Source organism: Cavia porcellus, unplaced genomic scaffold, assembly GCF_034190915.1.
Source record: "Cavia porcellus strain 051 isolate PalLab524CR breed Dunkin Hartley unplaced genomic scaffold, mCavPor4.1 scaffold_2, whole genome shotgun sequence".
In the NCBI taxonomy this organism is placed as follows: Eukaryota; Metazoa; Chordata; class Mammalia; order Rodentia; family Caviidae; genus Cavia; species Cavia porcellus.
Window position 1 is genome coordinate 66,892,114 of NW_026947485.1, and position 20,032 is coordinate 66,912,145.

General features: G+C 37.5%; 2 protein-coding genes across 5 annotated transcripts in view; one reads left to right on the plus strand and one right to left on the minus strand.

Moving 5' to 3' along the window:
- Positions 1-730: 730 nt before the first annotated feature.
- Positions 731-20,032, minus strand: part of Cfap69 (cilia and flagella associated protein 69) — a 59,997-nt gene continuing 40,695 nt past the window's right edge. For 2 of the 4 annotated variants that reach the window (XM_023567311.2, XM_063243107.1), the window contains 8 exons: positions 19,282-19,363; positions 16,983-17,175; positions 15,430-15,567; positions 14,796-14,872; positions 13,350-13,547; positions 11,114-11,200; positions 9,945-10,049; positions 8,852-9,179 (listed from right to left, as the gene is read on the minus strand). In XM_023567311.2, coding sequence (XP_023423079.1) covers positions 9,018-9,179; positions 9,945-10,049; positions 11,114-11,200; positions 13,350-13,547; positions 14,796-14,872; positions 15,430-15,567; positions 16,983-17,175; positions 19,282-19,363 — 1,042 coding nt within the window. In that variant the 3' untranslated portion in view covers positions 8,852-9,017. Of the gene's footprint in view, positions 6,231-8,851; positions 9,180-9,944; positions 10,050-11,113; positions 11,201-13,349; positions 13,548-14,795; positions 14,873-15,429; positions 15,568-16,982; positions 17,176-19,259; positions 19,364-20,032 lie in introns of those variants that run through there. The other 2 variants (XM_063243100.1, XM_063243103.1) reach the window with 2 other exon arrangements.
- On the plus strand, positions 1,770-2,438 carry Fam237b (family with sequence similarity 237 member B). The gene is given in 3 exon segments (XM_063235903.1): positions 1,770-1,858; positions 2,020-2,289; positions 2,291-2,438. Coding segments are annotated over 3 exon segments (507 nt in total).

Consider the following 20,032-nt stretch of genomic DNA (forward strand, 5'->3'; position numbering starts at 1 on the left):
ACTTTTTTGATTTCCTATTAACTTTGAGGCCCTGTATTGCTCTCACCATCTTGTTTTGACTGATTTTATTCTATTCTGTTTTGTTTGATAGTATCAAGTTTGAGGGTATAGGCAAGTATTTTGAAGGCATAAGATTCACTTTGTTGCCCATTCTGGTTTGGCTGTTATCTTATTTTGAAGTCCTGTAATGTCTCCAATGTTTCAGTTTTATACTGGTGTTGTTCTGTACTGTTTTGTTTAATTTTATTATGCCTGATGGTATAGGCAATTCTTTTTAAGGTAGCAAGAGGCTTTATGGTAACCACTGTTATCACCTTGTATTCTGTTTTTACATCGTGTACTATGTCCATCCTTTATTTTTGACTGACTCTGCTTTGTTTTGTCACCTTTGGTTTTATTCTCTTCCAAACAAAATGTAGTAAGAACTGTGGGAGTAATAAAACCCAAAATGTGTAATTGTTGTTGTAAAAACAGAGGAAAAGTGCTCTAAAGGATACAACTGCATGTGTGTTTAGGTATGTAAGATAGATAACCATATTACTAAGTTTTTGTTGGACCATTGAACACAAATGTTTGCAGTCTCACTGTTTGAATGTCCACTTTGTATACTTTAATTTTGTAACGTGAGCAACTATTTCTAAGAGGACAATATGTAATCTAGTAACTAGTGATTTCTGTTTATTTTTTTGAAATTCTTTATTACTTGTACCATTTTACTGCTTTTTCTCTCTTTAAATAAAATAAAAAAAATTAAAAATATCCATAAAGATATTTTTATACTTCTTATACTTCTTATACTTCTGTCCCTTTCTGCTATGTCCACACAGTTCTCAAAATTCCCAGGGAGGCACCTGGTAGAGGATGAAGAAATGAAAGCAAGAGTTAGAATACAGACAGCTGAGATCAGGTGGAGCCTGCCTTCCCAATAATTGCAGTGCACTTTATACATGCAGCAGATTGATGTCACTTTGACAGCTCTCTGCCTATCAGCTTGCTCATGTGGCTCCCTCTGGCACCTTCTGCTCCCAGGCTGGTGTTGCTCCCAGCCTGCACCTGTAATCCATCTCCTATGTCAGCTGCTCCCCACACCTCTCCCTGCCACTCTTATCCTCTTCCTGTCACCCTCTCTTTATTCCCCCCCCCATCTACTGTCTGTTCTTCTCTTGTGTTCTTCAGGTGCCACAAACTCTGTGATGTTCTTGGCCATGCCCAAGCCATAGGCCAAGAAACCATGGACTGAGCCTTCTGAATTCATGAGCCAATAAATTTTTTCTTTTTAGAGGCTGATTTATCTCAGATATTTGTTACAATGGCAGAAACCTGACATAGTATTCATTTGATGATGGACATCTGCCATTATATCCAGTTTTCCCTTATTATAACAAACCTGCAAACTTACAAACTCGCTTCCTCATATACATAAAAGGGTTTCCAGGGGGTAAGAGATTCTTGTCTACCACACTCTCTCCATCTACTTTTCCACCCATTCATCTATCTGCCTCTCTGTTCCTCCCTCCCTTCTCTTTCTCTTTCACTTCCCCTTCCTTTTCTCCCTTCCTCACCGCTCCTTCCCACAAATCATCCATCTCCCTCCAGGCAGATAACCTGTTGGTCCAAGACAAGCTATCTTTTAATATCAAGCAACAACCAGGTGCAGTGGTGCATGCCTATAATCCCAACACGCAGGAGGCTGAAGCAGGAAGGTCATAGTGAGTCTCAGGACAGACCAGGCTATGTAGTTTCTTCTAGTTGTGGATGTCTGTGATGACATGAACCAACTTGGTCTTCATAAATATGTGCCGGGTTTCACTGGATCCCAAAGACTGTTGATCAGAACACTGCCTATCAAGCTGAAATTGTAATATTCTTTCAAAGGATAGCTTGAGAGTCACTTACAGAAAATCCAACAAATAGTGTTTGACTTTATTTAAAAAATTACATGTATTTATTTCCTATTAGATTACTAAACAATGGGTGATTTTTAAGATAAAAATATCTGCCCTCATTTATTCTATAAAGACTGAATTCTGCCACAAGAAGTTGGTTTTACCGGCCAGTGGGCTGCATTGTGCTGATCAGTCTGGTTAATGCTGTTTTTCAATTTCAAAAGGGGGTGCTTTCTGGCTTCAGCCCCAGGATCACGGCTGACTTGGATCCCCAGTGTTGGAACATTTGCTCTTTGACAGTGGTCGATCTTGAAGATCTCAAGACAAACAACAGTGAGTATGCTTTCTGGAATTTCATGTTGTTCTTGCAAAAATCCCAGTGGCCTGGCCATTATGAGGTCTTCTGAGACAGCTTAGGATTTCTGGGACATGTATATGTACTGCTTGCTTTCAGGGTCTCACAGAATGAGCAGAAGACAGGTGTTATCTTTCAAATATGGTTTTCCATAGAAAGTAACAGGAGATAGACTAAGTGTGTACTTAAAAGTGTAACAGTTTAATTTTATTAAAAGTTCAACATTTAATTCTTGTGATTTATGAAATTCATGAAACAAGCTAGTAAGTTTTCCATAGTTTTTTTTCCCTAATATGAGTCTTTAATTTTTAATGACTTTATATTACTTAGGAATCATGAAAGCATTGATGTATAAATACTTGGTATAAATACAGTGTGTGTGGTGGCTCATACCCAGTACTCCGGAGGCTGGAGGACTGCCAACCTGGATTACATAGTGAGTTCAAGGCCAGCCTGAACTACACAGTGAGACCCTATCTCAAAAAAAAGTATCTTTTTTTATTATTTTCTTATACATAGTTCATAATAAAGCCACTTAATCTGGTAACTATTAAGATTATATTTGAAGTTATTTTTAAACATCAGACTTGTTTTAGCCTTTGCAAATTAATTCAATAGGGTTGCACACAAAGTGGTTGCTTAAGAATCATATTAGAATGCATATTAATTTTGCCTCTTCAATCTTATAGGGTTGAATATTTTTAAATGTGCATTTTACATTTAAGAGAGAAAACACAGAAAATAATTCAGGCAAGATGCCACCAATTGAAATACTATTTTCTGTACCAGTTTCCAATACCTTAATATTGATGGCTATTTTTTTGTTTTTATAACTGCTTTATTGATAACTGAATTATTATCATATTTTCTTGTAATTTGTTAGTAATTTTGATTCAGAAGTATCTTCATAGTGTATTTGTTTTAAAGAAAATACTGCTGGGCATGGTGGCGCATGCCTGTAATCCAGCACTCAGGAACTGGTGTCCAGCCTGGACTATAAAGTGAGTTCGAGGCCAGCTGGAACTGCATAGTGAAACCTTGTCTTAGAAAGACCAAAGTAAATAAAATGAAATTAAAAAAGAGAAAATACTACTTACAATGCAAAAGTGATAAATTTTAAATAGTCAATGTAGTATAATTGTAACCAATTTTACAAGGTATTTTATACCTCAGTATTTAAAAGTGTGCCAAAAATGCCAGTATTGTCCTAAGATGTAATGTTTAATCTTGATATAATGTACTGAGAGGCTTCTGAGATGTGGATTTCATCACTAAGCCTGCTTATCTGTAAAATATTTTTCTATACATTAAGGACTGAAAACTGTGTGTCTTTCTGATTTTGAAAAAGGAACAAAAACAAAAGAAGCTTCGTTTTAGTAAAGCACAGTTCGATAGAATGTTTGTCTATGTGTTAGTGGAATCATTTTTTTTTTCTTGTTTTTTTGGTCTTTTTCCTTTTTATCGGTACCAGGGATCGAACTCATGACCGCCTGCTTGCAAGGCAGGCACTTTATGCCGCTGAGCTAAATCCCCAGCCCCAGTGGAATCATTTTTGTGTTACCCATTTACCTCTTACATCTTTTTTCAAAAAGGATATGGTGCTTGAATGAAATCCATCAGACAGGGAGGACCAGGAGGCAGATGAGGAAATTGGAAAGATGGGAAGTTATAATGCTAATGATGACAGAACTCATAACCTGCAGTATTTTTGATTGCATGCCATAAAAGCCTATAGCTTTAATATAGCTACATAAATTTGGTGTGAGATTCCCACTTTTCAAAGTGAAGAGAGATTCATGGGCCTTAAGATTCACATTGCTTACAGGCAAAACCAAACCCAGCCTTTGCGGGGCCTGGGAACCAATAAAAATCTGTCCCACTGGTTTTCCTGATGGTTGCCATTGTGTGGGGCATTGTTTTTTTTAGTGTCTTTACAACAATGGAATCTCTCCCATGCATGCTGATATCCAAACTCAACTAAACATGGACAACTTCTAAAACAGCACAAAGAAACTGGACAAGTACCTGTCTGATAGTTTTGACTTGAACCATGAATAAACTGAATTAAAGAAGAGGGCGTTCTTTCCTCAATTTGGACCACTTCATCATTCTGGTGAAGCTGTACTAAGAATTTATTAGGGATTTTGTACACACACAAGTTTGAGGAAGGTATGTGAACCCCCGGTTATGAATCTTCAATGAACTTCACACCTTTGAGATACTCTTTTACCAAAAAAATTATTTTTTGTAAAACCAAGTTTGCGTAATATTTGAGTAGCAAGTAACATGAAGTTTAGGTCTAATAAATTCCTAGACTGAAACTTCCATCCTGCTAATAGAAGATGGATCCCCAAGCTCAGGAATCCTGCTGGTTGAAGGGTAGGGATAATGGTCTCATAAAAACGACCAGATAGTTGTCACTGCAGTGGGATGAAGATGTAGGAGGTAGAGTGAAATAATTATTCAAAAGCAGTTTTATGGCATCAACATATATTAAACAGCATGAACCAGGCAGGATCTCAAGTTCAAGCCCATCCTGAGCATTTTAGTGACTTAGCACAACTCTGTCTCCAAATAAAAAGAAAAAAGGGCTGGGGGTATACCTTAGCGTGAAAGGCCTGGGTTTAATCTCCAGTACAACAACCACCACCATGATGACAACAAAACAGAAATGTCCCTTGCACAGGGCCATCAGTGTCATGTGGCCAAACTGGTGTTGAGTGGGGAAGCAATCTGTGCTTCTTTTGGCTTATTCAAAGTTGTCATTTGTTCAGTACAGAGATCTTTTAAAAGAATCTACCAATTCTTGTATTATGGTACATCATCAGATTCACAGCTTTGTGCACTTATGCTAAGTTTATTTAGTTGAACTCATGACTGGTTACTCTGCAGATAGTTTAGGAATAGATAGTAAAACATCTAATATTGCTCCTAAAATATTTTAAGTGGGTATGAAAGGCAGTAATTAAGTATCTATGACTAAAATTACTCTTCTTCCTACAGACTTTTTTTTTTTGCTTTTTTATTATTTTAGAATAGTTTTAGATTTGTAGAAAACTTGCAAGGATAGAGTGCCTGTGTATCTGTCACTCACTTTTTCTTATTTTAACATTGCCCATTAGTATGGTAATATTTGTTACAACTAATGAACTGATGCTGATACACTATTAAACTAAATTCAGTTTTTTATTCAGATCTCACTAGTTTTTCCCTAATGTCTTCCACTGGACACGAGCCCATCCAGGATGCCACACTAAATCAAGTTGTGAAGTCTTTCTAGGCTGCCCTGGGTTGTAACAGTTTCTTAAACTGTTTTTGATAACTGAGACATTCTCAAGTACTGATCATAGATAATGTAGCACCCTGCTCAATCTGGGTTTGCCTGATGTTTTTCTTATCACGACACTGGGGTTGTGTACTTCTGGAATGAAGACCATAGAGGCAAAGTACCACTTTTAGAACTCAAGGTCAAGAGTGCATGTTATCAACATGACTTATTATTGATACCATGTAATGTTGGCTAAGCTAGTATTTGCTGGGTTTTTCCATTTTTCCTTCTGTCTAAACTGTGCTGTTTGGAAGCAAGTTACTAACTATAATCCTTATGGAATAGAAGGTGGAGTTATAGTCCACCTCCCTAAAATCTACTTAAATTATCCAGGCTTTATGGAGATTCTTACCCCTAACTTCCTATCAGTATGGATTTAAGGACATTTATTTATACTTCGGGTTATAATATAACACACTACATTGTTTTGTTGCTTGAACTATTCCAGCTTTGGCCTTCAGACAGCTCCATAAGAAACTTTTAGGTTCATCTTTAGATTTCTGTCCCAGGCAGTTGTTTCTTCATGGAGCCCTCGTTCCTTTCACTGGAGAGTAATTAGGAGCAATCATCTGTGTGTTTGATCTGTCTACAGGATTATGACCTGGTAACAGGCCAGCTCCTGGTTTTCTTCCTCATGAAGCATCCTTGGTATTTCCCTTGACTGTCAAACGGAAACAAGCAGTAATGAAACATGGTTGTTGGTTGCTAAAATGAAACTATTCTTTACAAACTTGGCAGAAAGTATAGAAACACAAGAGGGACTCATCTTTTACTCATTAGTCCTGTTACACCTAGAAATCTTTATTTGGTTTGGCAGGCGACAGTTTAGGATGTCGATAAGCACTTCACAAGGGGCTGGTCACATTTACAAAGTTGGGAAACTATAATCAAAAAGACTCATGATCAGGACCATGATTAAAGAAACTGAATCTGAGACCTGAAAAGACTTGGGTGGGTATCATGGTTGCTTCTTGTGATACGAAATGCATTTTTGTTCTCCAGAAGACAGATAAAGGACCAAATGAATGAAGGCTACTCAGTTATTCTCTGGTTTTTGCCAACTATAAGGAAGCAATAATTATGGAGTTTAACCATGAATGAGCTCCCTCATGTGGCTCCCTCGTGTGGTAAAAACATCATCACTAAGTTTTTGATGGCACTTTTTATCTCTATTCACTGAACTCCATCACTTTTTTTCCTGACTTTCTTTTTGGTTGATTAGTCAAGGTTTCATTTGAAATTTTGTCTTAGTTGACAGACTCATGGAAGAAAATACACCTTCCACCTTTCAGGTACGCAGGCTAGGCTAGGCTACGGAGTATACCCCCAGGCTCAAGAGTAGGACGTGTAAGATGTGAGATGTCACATCCAGTGTAGCTCTTGAAATCCTCAGGGTGAGGATGGTGAAGGATGAAGAAACAAAGGTAAGAGTCAGGAAACAGAGCTGAGGTCAGGTGGAACCCTCTCACCAGATGGATTTGTATGCTCGGCAGGTTGATGTCATGTGACACCCCTCCGCCTGGCAACCGTTGTGTTCTCTGGGCTGGAGCAGCTTGTTCACATGGCCTTTCCCAAGCGCTCTTTGTGTTCCAGCCCCACACGTGTGATCCATCTCTAGCTTCAGCCACTCCTCACAGTGAGAGAGAAAGAAAAACAGCTTTGTGGCAGACAGATGAAGGCTTCACTTGCTCACTGTGTAGTGGCTGAGATTATAAATGTAAACCTGGGTGAAGTCTCTACCTAAATGCAAGCATCTGCATTTACTACCAAGTTACAGGAGATGATAACCTGCCCTGTTTTATCTTCTCTCTTCCTCATATCTCAGGCCACAGACATCACAGATTATCTTGATGTAGTCAGTCCTAAGCAGTCTGGGGATAGCAGGTTGTGTGATGCACAACCATGGAATATTACTTTCTACATATTAGTTATATTCATTTCATAGTACTTATGCCTCACTGCTTTGGAAGAAGTCTACCACTGTTATGAAGTGAACACATCTGACTCCTTCAACGTGTCTGTATTTAGCATGACTTTTATAGTAATCTGTGGGTGGATTCCTCCTTTTGAGGTAGTGCTGAGGTATTAGAATAATGGACACAAGCTGTCTTTGGGAAATTTAAGAGTCTACAAAATGGGGTAGTCTTTGTATGGATTCTAGGTGTTTCTGAGGTGAGCCAGATGTGTGCCTGGTGTGTTTAGGGTGGAGATCTCATCAGACATGCCCTATCCACTTCTATTCTTGTATCTCAGTTACTCTCCTTTGCATGACATCTTTACCTTTAGGGTTTTCTCTAAAGGATAGGAGATTGTGTGTTCTCACATCTTTTCAAGGGTGGTGGTAATAGAGAAAAGGATTCTGGAAAGAATAAGCCCCCGTGATAAGCTGATTTATAGCATTTACCCCTGGGGGGCTGCAGGGACTGGACGACTGGCCAAGGGTGAGGCACCACCAGCAAACTGGCAATGCATTCTTATGGGAATACCACAGGTCCAGCTTCTCCCTCCGCAGAAGATGTTACTGTCCTCACAGACAGGATAATGGAAAATTCTGAAAGGAACGCACAGTAGCAAAGGAGGAGAAGGAAAGAGCAGGAGAAAGTTGGTAGGAAAAGGAGGTTTGAAGGCAGATGGAGCCTGCGGTAATGAAAGTGGGATGCTTGCATCTCTTTCCCACTCTGCATTCGATGACATCATGCTGGTCACTTGGAACTGGTCATACAGCCCTGACACCGTTGATCTGACAGATGCTGTGGATGAGGGCTTTCCCCACCTGGAGAGCCAGTTGATATATATTTAAATAGGACCTCGCCTGGCTTCTAGACTCAAATTTCAATAAATTTGTCTTTCTAGGAAAACGGGTATTTCTTTCTCCCAGACCTGGACCTGAACCCAACTTTGTGGATTCCTGGTTGGAGGAACAGTGTCAGGGGCTAAGGATGGGATAGAAGCTGCACGGTGGCATCCAAGAACAGGAAGCTTGGCTCTAGGTCCAGCATTATTCCCTCCATCTCCTGCTCTCTCACAGGATACCTTCACTGCCAGCTGAAGAAATGCCACCTCCACAAGTCCTATCTTTCCTTCTCCTTTAAAGACAATCCCGCTCACCTAGCTTCGGTCCCTAGATCCTACCATGCTTGCAGTCTAAATTATTCCTACATCTGAGAGTTACAGAACTTACACTAATAGATCTAGAGCAGTTCCCATGCAAATGAAAGAGTCCTAATTAAGCCATTATATTAATCATTTCAGTTAAGAGAATTTGTAGTCTTTCCAAAGAAATTAATGACATCTTTTTTAATATTATGTTGATCTTTTCAAAAATAAGTTCTGTGTCCTTTTATTCTTTGTAGAACTTTACTAAAATATTTGCTTTACATTTCTCTATAAAGATATATTTACCTAAAAATTATAAGCAGGATTTATTTCAGAAAGCCTCTAATGTGTGTTAAGTAGGAATACTCTTTTTTGTCTCATCTCCAGCCTTAACGGCCTTCAGTCCTCCTCCTCGTATAGGCAGCCTCTTAAGTGCTAAATCTGTGTCAGCCAGAGGTCCTCCCAGCAGTCTCACAGGAGTGCTTTCCACCGCCACTACTCCTCCAGAGGGAATCTAAGAGAGCAAAAGGTAAATAAACGTCTAAGAAAGTCTATTTTGCCATAAAACAAAAACCCATTTATCCTTCACCTTACTTTGAAAAAGTTACAAAGTATACACAGAAGTAACTTTGCTCAAATGGCAACGGGACTAACAGATGGGAGGGAGAGGGATGGAAAAGAAATTAAGATGTGTTATGTACATGGACATAACACAAGGAATCTACACCTTATGTACTGCAAACGTGTACTAATTTTTAAAAAGTTGAAAAAGCAGCAACTAGAAGGGCGGCAGGGCATAATGAAAAGGTAAGAACTCCGGCGCTAGGAAAAGTAGATTTGAAATCTACTCCTAGTGCTTATCAGCTGTGTGACCAGCAGAGGGCGCGAGGAATGCCAGCTGTGTCTGCGGGCCTCTATGATTTCCGCAGGACCTGGAGGGCTGGGTTCCCTTTTGACCCAGCGCTGGGGAAGGTAGCGTCGGTCCCTGAAGATACATATACCTTTTTTAAAATAAATTTTGTCCTTCTTTGATTTCTTTAGTTTTTTTTTTTTTGTTTTTTTTTTTTTTTGGTGCCAGGGATCAAACTCACAAGCTCACACTTGCCAGGTAGGTGCTTATGCCACTGAGCTAAATCCCCAGCCCCAAGAGATATAGACACCTTAATGATGGGAAACCCGAATTGGAAGAAGAAAAGTACAGCACAAAATGCCCATAGAAATAACAGCTCAGGGACTTGCATGTATTTATCTATTAAAAAAGATACTCTGAAAATCTTACCGTTGTGTTAAGGCCTTTAAGAACCGTTGGGTGAAAAACTGCATTTTGTGGTCTCTTACTGTACTTAGAGGACTCTATAGCCTTTTCTTGTAGCCTTTTTGCTTTCTGAAAAAATTTTAAATTAGAAAAGAACACGGATTGCTATTAAATCATTAACTATGGTATATCTATAATGAAAATACAAAGTACATTTAATTGCTTGGCTTAATCTCTGGCTGCTTATTATACAATCCTACAGTCTGCTTTTACTCATTTAGATGCTTACTGATGAAGGTAAGCTGGATTCTTTGTTCATTAAAGAAAATACCTGAAAACATTCTGGTGATTTCCAAAAGTACTGGTCCTTTTTGACAAAGGAGTGAAGCAAGCACTGAGGAAATCAGATTTCATTTTTAGCACATAATTTAATAAGCCACAAAACTCATAGGCTATGCATGTTTCAGAATATGCTGCATGAATTAAATACTAATACACTTAACAGTGTCAAATATTTGGAATAATATAAGTTATATAATTCATTGTAGTTACAATCAAGCTCACTAATTGAGGCACTAAACAGGTAAAATGTGAGGTAACAAATGCCCTGCATGGAAGGGACTTCTTTTCACTAACCAATTCCTTAAAAATACAAGAACGTATGGGGGTGTTTTGTGAGTACAGTTAGAAGGAACATCTAGGGAAAAGGGGATACCTGATGCCCCAAGTGACATTGTTCTTAGGTTCTGCTATCTTAATATGGTTATTCCTGTGGACTAGCTAACATTTACCAATTTTATATCTAGAAGCAGGTTTGTAACATTAAGCAAACAACATTTAAAGCAAAATGGAAAAGGTGTGTAAAGGCAGTAAAGGAACTGTAATGAAGTCTTGGAAATCTACTATGCATCTCAGAATTCAAAGCGAATAATTAGCACTGTAAACTTTTAAACTGATTTCTAGATCCTAGCAGAAACAGTTTTCCCACAATTTTTCCAAAGAGACATTCATCTTAAATTCCCATTTAAACTTTGTTTCTTTTGGTAGTTAAAGAGGAAAAAGCCTTGGGGTTTCTTACAGTAAAGAAATAATTGAAGACGTATTCTATAGAAAGGTCTGAATATCTGAAAAAAAATCTCTCCTTAGGATATTGGTTGTTTGTTGTATATATTGTGATATCTCAAAAATCTTACCTTTAATGTTTTAATATTTGATGTTCTAGCCAAGAAATTTTCCCATGATTTATTAGCCATTTCTCTCTGCTTGTGTGCAGTTTGTATCTGAAAGGAGAAAGGTAAGTAAGAATTTCAGTTTCTTAAAAAGAGTAAGAAAGGGCTTGAGAGCCCCTATTTGAAGGCTGCACCTACTCTTTACTAAGGTAAAATTTATGGCTGAGTAGCAGAAGGTTTAGAGTATTCATAGAACTTAATTTAAAAATATAAAATCTTCAAATGAAAAATCTTTCACTCCCACAGCTCAGCTCTGAACCACTTTCCATGAGATGTGATGCAAAATTGCTATTTTAATAATGTTAAACGTTCTCAGCAAGACTGTTTGTTTTGCATGATTACCATCTGTGAAGACACTATAATCCAGAGGAAACTACATGACCTAAGAGAAAATTCACAGGAGAACATAAAGAGATTCCTGCTGGCCACTAATAATAAGTTTAAGTAAAATTATATGGGTGAAACTACTTCTAATTTATGACTGCAACAAGACGTTCTGTGAGAGTGCTGGGTTGGTTGTTGTATCGCAGTCTAGGAGAGCAACTGCGAGCAAGCTGTGGAGTGACTGGCTAACCGTGCACCCTGAGAACTTGGGCCTTGGTTAAGGCATGCCAGATGCAGAATCACTGCTGCTGGGTGAAGAATCTGTAGTGGAACATTAACTTTCGACCTTGCAAGCCATGTGCAAGAACTGCACATTCATCACTAGCTGGTGATGATCAGCTAACCACATGTCATGTCTTTAAGACACTATTTTCTCCCTTTTCCAGTGTGACACCAGAAGTCTCTTTTAAATATAAGCAAATACATTTTATGCTGATTCTCTTGATCATTAACCCCAGTTAGCCCATTCATATTTGTTAATTAGGTTTACTTAGGATGGCTGTTTTCAATAACTCCCAGAGCACTGAACCCTGTCAAACAGAAGATTACTCAGCCTTCACACAGGAGCTGGCTATCCTTGGGAGGGAGCTGGCTGGACAGTGGAGCCTCTGTGACCTGATGAATGCATTCCTGGGAAGGTGTTTCCAGACCCCCAGGCTCCTCCTCACATTAAAAAACAAAACAAAGACAGTTGTCTCCTGGACTTGTCTGCTGCTCTCTTACATTGTAGCAATAAACTCTTAACTCTCTTATGTTTCTTGACTGTTGGTAAATTCTTTTTACCACCTGTGGCACTGGTCTGTCACATGCAGTTTCCATTAAGCTTAAATTATGAACTAAGAATAGTTAAACAATTGCTAGACAATGAGATCAGAGCTATGCTAACAATAAATCAATAATCAATAAATCAACACTAGTTAGTACAGTAAACATTCTTCTATTCAGAAGACTTAATATGAGGCTGTATAAATTGCAATTCTATTGCCCCATTTAAGAGCAAACAAAGGGATTAAACGGAAGCATTCATTTCAACTCTCTGAAAACAACATGTTTAAAGCAACTGGTTCTATGCAGTGAAGTAGAAATCAGAGATGGACACAGTTGTAGATATAAATATTGCAGAGTCAATAGGCAATAGAAAACACTTGGAAGAGTTTAAACTATTTCACTGTAATCAATAAAGGATTACAAAGCAGAAGCTGGGAATCTACATCATTTCTGTATCTTAGATAAGTTAATTGAAATAGCCATTTAATTTAATTGCTCAGAAAACAAATGATGCATTCAATTCCTCATCTTTGTAAAGTTTTAGGAAACTGGTTGCTATTTTCCTGACAGAGTTTTCCGACTGGCTAACATCAGAGCTTAGTTTACCTCTGGAGTCACAGAATGGATGCTCATGGTACTGAGAGGAGGATGATCTGATTGATCAATAAGCCCACAGCTGGTGTGCCAGTAATGCAAGAAGTTATGTGTATTGTTACAGTAAACTGTTGGTCGGAATCCGGGAAATGAATGCATTTAAGTGGACCACAGTTTTGGAAGCCTGTTGGGCACTTCAAAAAAATGGAGGTGTCTTAGGTATCGTTTTACCTTTTAAAAATATGGCAGTGGAAATCAAATTACAATGTTACAGAACAGCTTTGAAATTAGTAATTCAATCTTAAACTTTTACTTGATTTCTTCTAAAACTGCACAGAAAATAACTATGAGAGAAAACCGAAAGAACTCACAAGACGAACGCGTCCCACGGATAACTTCATCTCATCTGTACATGGACATTAGTATTTTGTACCTTTGGGGCATCTATACTTACTTTCGTGTATACTTTTTGCTCATTTTGCACATCTTGGCGCGCTTGGCTTTCGATCATCTCACTTTGCAGAGAAGCAACCATCTTGCCAATATTTTCTGAGGCCATGGTAATAGTTTCCAAAATTCTTTTATCTGAAGAGACTGGCCTTAGGTTTTCCATTTTTATTTCTTCATATATTTCATTCCATATTTCACCAATCTATTATAATAGAATATAACAAAGTCAAAATAACCAACAATGATAAACTACACTCCTTTAAGCAGATAGGGGTCACTCTTGTTGACATGTAATGCCTTCCTTCTTGATCAGTTATCAGCAAGTGCACTGGGAAGGCTTTAGGCTGCCAGCTGCATTTGAGTATTTACAATTTACCAAGCATTTTTCAATGACTCTGCATGTTCGTGTTCATGTTCATGGCTAATGGACCTTACTCCACTGCCCTCCTCAATGCCCTTTAGTAGTTACATTGTTTTCACAGCTTTAGAAACTGCTGATTTAGTCTCATAGACTTCTGTTTCCTCCCTCAGGTCCTGTACTGAAGGCTAGGTCAAGGTGAGCGCGTAGGATGGTAAACAGGGGTTCCTGCAACCCTAGAACACAGTCACTCCTAGAATAGGGCCCTGCCACTTAAGTTGTTGCTAAGACAAATTGTACCTAAATCTCCATCTTTTAATGCAGTACAAATTCCACGCATCATGCCAAACACTGCCACTCATATTTGGGGTTATCTAGAAATTAACATGTTAGAGCATGTTTAAAGCTGGAGAAAAATTTATGTATCTAACATAGGGATTAAATTTGGTTTTGTTTTCATTTTAAAACAAAGGATTATGCATTTGTAGCATTCAAACACATATCGTATTTCCCCCAGAGTGAGACCTAACTGGAAAGAAAACCATCTTTGAAAGCTAGAGATCAAAATGCCAGTCCCAATCAGCCTGTTCCTGCCTCACCTGCTTTACAGAGAAGCCACTGAGCAAGAGAACGGTGATGGCAGGTGGCATTATTCACTGATGAAAACAGAACCAGTGAAGTACGCAACCTAATGGCGTAGTTTTAAAATTGATCATGATTTAAAGTAATAATAGAAATACTTGGATAAAAATGAATACTTCATTTTAGTACATAATAACATTTAATTCTAACGCTTAATGCTCTCCAAAGACAGGCAATTTTATTTTATTTAAAAGTTTGCTAGGCTTCCGAATCGCTTTGTCTATATTTATTTTATTTTACAAGCTAATGTTGGATGACATCCTACTTCACAAAAATACCCAATTAATGGCATGTTTACAAATGTAGGTAGAAAACGGAAAATAAAAACCACACAACATGCGGTCGATGCTCACAGCTATGAATAAATCTTTGTTTTTCAATTTTGTCATAACAGATTTTAATAACATTATTAAATAAAACTATTAATAAAATTATTAAAATGGTACTTACTTTAAAATCAAGATATCTGTGTATGATACATAGGGTGACAAAATCTTCAGCAGACAGGCCAGGTAAGTTTTCAAAATCTAAATAGGGTTTATAGAGAATTAAATAGAACAAGTGATCCAAGCATATCAGAAACACAAATGGAAATGGTTCCTTGGACTTTAATTTCGATTTATGAAAGGGCTGCTCTGGCGAGTGTCAGTGACTCCCATGGCAGGTCCCCTCCTGCGGTTGTACCTGGAGACACCACTCCTTCTGTGTCCTCATCCAGTCATCTTTAACTTTCGGAAGCTGGTGAATGAGGACACTGTCCTATGGAGCAAAGACTTTAAGCACGCTTAGGAGACTCAGAATGCTAAGTGCTTCAGGCTAATCATCTGAACTAACTGCCCTTACTCAGCGCTGGCAATTCTCTGGAATTGCCAGAGAAACTTGAAAATAGACTGATGCAGGGTGGGAGTGGGTGGGACATCCAGAGATTCAGATTTATTTGCTTAGCGGTGCACTCTAGGCACCGGGATAACAACGGATCACACATTTATCCATACAAAGGGGCTTTTATTCTTGCCTGAAAAATGGATTCCAAAACAAAATCACTGTCCAGTGGTGCTTATGAATTTGAGTAGTAGCTGCTTACCTAGTTTGTCCAACACAGCATAAATTTTTGCTCTGATATTCTCAGATACATCCATGACTGCAATCGAAGGGCAGTTAGCAGGCAGCGGCATGGGTTTTTTTTCTTCTTGAAAACTAGTAAAGAGAGGTCTCTTTGTATCTAATCATTGGACAGCACAAACATATGGGAAGAACAGATAAAAACTATAGTAAATAAATAATTTTGAAACTTTAGCCAATAGGACAAAAATATTTAAAAACATTACAATCCTGAAACAGTACCTTATACATAGTTACTTTTTTGAAAGTATATGCGGAAATTTCTTCTTCACTCTGTGGCAAAACTTAAAGCTTTCATTTTTATTATTTATACAAAACAGAAAATTATTTTTAATGTAAATAACTTGTACAATTTTGAGATCCAGAAACTGAATGATGTCAGATTAGCAGTAATGTAACTTTTTTGGGTATCTATACATTGTTATGAATATAAAACATTTTGTGATGTTATAGATTAAAAACTAAGACATGGTGGCATATCTCTGTAATCCCAGCATTCTGGATGGCTAAGGCAACAGGATCCCAAGTTTGGGGCCAGCTTGGGCAATTTAGCAACTTAAAGAGGTCCTGTCTCAAAATAACAAAATGAAAACTGCCCTGAGGAAGTAGCTCAGTGAAAAGGCCCTGGACGTGAGCCCCCGTACCAGGAAACAAGTGAGCAAAAACTTCAAGAAATGAAAATGGGCTGAAGATAGAAACCATCAGAAGCGGAAACATTTTCATTTAAAAATAAATAACACTGATATTTTTGATAAAACAACTGTAATTAGAATCTTTAAAAGGGCTTAAGAGATGTACAATAGCATTATAGAATACATCAATGAACAATATATTCTGATACTGTAAACCTCATGGGAGTATGGTAATTAAAATATATCAAACTTTGTCTTATTTTTATTTAGGAAACCATTTGTTTATAAGTTGTGTAAATATTAAGGTATAAAATGTTATTAAAATTGTTATGAAGCTATTTGTATCCTCAAAATTTATTGATAAATGGAATACTGAATCTCTTTGTAAAAGCAAGAAACCCAAAAGCAGGAAACTTTCATTAGAAAGTACTGTTTTGAGTTAAAATGTAGCCAAACATCATGTTATACAATTATTTTATAAAAATATAAACCTGCCATTGATTTTCTTAGTTTCCTTCTAGTCACTGAGAATTTATATTAACTATAGTGTTTGGCCATCCTGAGGATAGAACCCAAGGCTTTTGCACTGAGTCACATCCCCGTCCTTTATTTTTTATTTTTAGACAGGGCCTCTTTAAATCACTAAATTACCCAAGCTGGGCCCAAACTTGAGATCCTCCTGCCTCTGCCTTCCGGAATGCTGGGGTTACAGCTTGCATCACAGTCTAGGCCAGTCTTTCAGGATCTAAGACAGCAATTTTTTCAAACTCATGAAAAAAACTTTAGACAATGGGGTGAAAATCCTCATATTTTCCTAGTACTCTTTAAATCACTTAAAAATACATATCTGATTGCTTCCACTAACAATCGTAAATATACTTACCAATGATCTTCCCGTATTTGTCACGCTTTACTCCTAGTTCTTTTTCTTCTTTTCGCCACAATTTAATTAAAAGACTAGCAGCTGTCTGACCCTTTTTCCCTCGCCAAGCATTGACATGAGCCGCTGTTTTGGGATTATCACAAAATTCAACCATTATTCCAAGTATTAGATTGCAGAATTTTTTTTGGTTTAACTTTAGCAAGAAAACAGAAACAAAGAACATTGTGATAAAAATTGAGAATGATTACTTTTATTTTAAAAAAGAGAAATACTTGTATTATCAATTCAAGAATCTAAGTTTAATTTGGGACAATCTCCAGTTAAAAATAGATACTAAGAACACTGAGTATTTTCAATATTAGAAATCAGAGATTAAAAAAGATTTATTACAATTCTTAAAGTAGTCATAAACATATATCATGATCAAAAAATGTAATTGATTTGGTTTGGAAAAAGGAGATTTGTGAAACTGAGTGAAGATATTTTATATTTATTTCTTTTGCAGTGCTAGGGATCACATTCACAGCTTTGCACATGCTGGGTAAGTGTTGTACCACTCAGCTATACCCACGCCCAGAAAGGTTGGCAGTGACATGGTTTGCTATAGTTAAGGGTTTTCACATTCTGTGTTTTATTAAAACTTGAAAAATCATATTAGATACAATATCTTCATTATCAAGAAAATGATTGATGATAAAACTGTGACAGGCAAATGCAAAGATTAAGAAATGAGGTGGACTTTTGTATCTTAAAAATTGTACCCATAGAATATTCAAGAATTCAGCAAAAATTCTCTTATCATCAAGTGCATTTTCTTTATTTTTCAGCAAACCAAAAAAAAAAAAAGTTTTTTTGTTTTTTCTTTTGAGACAGGGTCTCTGGCTATGTAGTCCAGACTGGCCTTGAACTTGTGGTGAACCTGCTGCCTCAGCTTTCTGAGTGCTGGGATTATAGGCTTGTACCACCACGCCAGACCAGAAAACAAAAATTTAGGTATTCCATCCAGTGACCTATGAAGGGTTGTGAGTTATATGAGACTGCCTGTCATATAGGAAGCTTTCTAATATTTAACCAATGTTAGCAGTTACTATTGTACACTAGATAAATATTTTAGTAGAATTTCATTAGGTGGATACTTCACTTTCAGAAGAGACAAATGTTTAAGTTTGAAGTTGACATAAAAACTTCATTAAAGCATATTTATTATTTGTAATTAAATTTATTGGTTCAGTCCACATTAAAATAATGTAGTACTAATAATACAGCAATAAAGCACACAGTGATGTATCAGGCACTATTTTAACCAAGAATGTGTATATGTATACACATGTATGCATGTGCACACAGTATCACACATTTAATTCTTCCAACGGTGTGATGAGGTAGATATGGTTGTTATCCTTGTTTTACAGAAGATGATGTAAAAACACTTATTAACCAGTTTTATTTTACAGACATGAAGGTATACAAATAATTTTAGCATGTTTGTGAAATCAAAATAGATTATGCTGTTAATAAAATCAATAGTGATGGAAATCACAGACTGTGGCGCAGCTAACACTCCCCATGAGAATCTCTCTCAAAGTTTTACTAGGACAATAGTATAATGTTTCTTCCATAGCATCCTGAAGTAGAACTGAGACCACGGCCAGGGATATAGCTCAGTGGCACAGTACCTGCTTGGCAAGTGCGAGGTTGTAAATTTGATTCTCAGTACCAAAAAACAAAACAAACAAAAACAACAACCGAAAACCAAAAAACTTAAGATTTGAGACTAGAATTGAAATTTAATTCTTCACACCTGCTCGATGGCAACTGTTGTAACTGGAAGGCTTAATGCGTTCATTCCCGCGCATCTTGGCTTCCTCAGCTCCTGCCACACTATGTGCAGTTCTTTATAAATCCTTAGCTTTGTCTAATGAGGCCTTTTAATATGTGGGGGAGAGCTAGAAGTTATAATAATGTCTGAGAGATGTGATATAGATGTGCTCATTACAAACTGTTTCTTAGGCATTTAGGAACACTAAGTAAACTGATTTCTTAACTAGAGCAGTTTTCAGAATCATTAATATTTTATGTTCACATTTTGTGTTTCATGGATCTCCAGGGAAGATTTAAACAATTTATATTTAACCCTGATTTGGGGATGCGCTTATTGCGGTCCTTGGTGTGGAAAAGGCTAAAGGTGACAGCCGGGGCAGCGATGCAGCCCAGTGCAGAGCGCTCGCTCAGGATGTGCCAGGCACACTTCCCGCCGCCCATTTCTTCTGGACTTACCACTGTTGTAACCGTTACTTACAGCCAGAACATCCAAAAGGATAAAGATGCCTTCCTTCTCAAGAAAGTAATCTTCTGAGGGATAACATCCCAAAACACAGCACCTTAAGTTAAAAGAAAGTTACCACCGACAACATTTATTGTTAAATTCAATGTATAGAGCGTTCTTTCCATCAAGGAATTTTCAAAGACTATTTTTCTTCATCCTTTAAATCAATTAACTAGTGTTTTTTTACTTAAAAAAATGGAACTTTGAAGACACTTTATCAATGTAAGTTAATTTTAATTTTTTTAAAACATCATTGTTCTTCATATCTATTTTTTTCTGCAAGTGCTTTGCTTTCAAGACCATAGTTATTCTTAAAGATCTCCTCTAGCTGCTCTAGTGAACTATCCCTTCAAAGTTTATCTGAGTACTGTCTCTTTTTCCGAAGGCTGGTGTTCCTCAAACATATGAAGCTGCTTGATGACATCTCACCTTTGCAGTTGAGATTACTTGCTTAAATGCCTGCTAAAGACTGGGGATCTCAGCAGGTAAAGAACTGAGGCTGCTACCAGGGCTACTTTCACTGTTTTACCTGTGGGGGAACTCGGGCTGAATAAGCTATTGCTAGGGCCAGCCTCCCTGTCCCAGTGCTAAATATGATTCCCTTTTGACAGCAAGTGAATGTTGATTTTACTGTGTCATGATGGTGTGCACGTGTGTGTGTTTGTGTGGGGGGTAAGGAGAGATTGGTACTCAAAAGGACAAGAGCTTGGCTCCCCCCAAACAG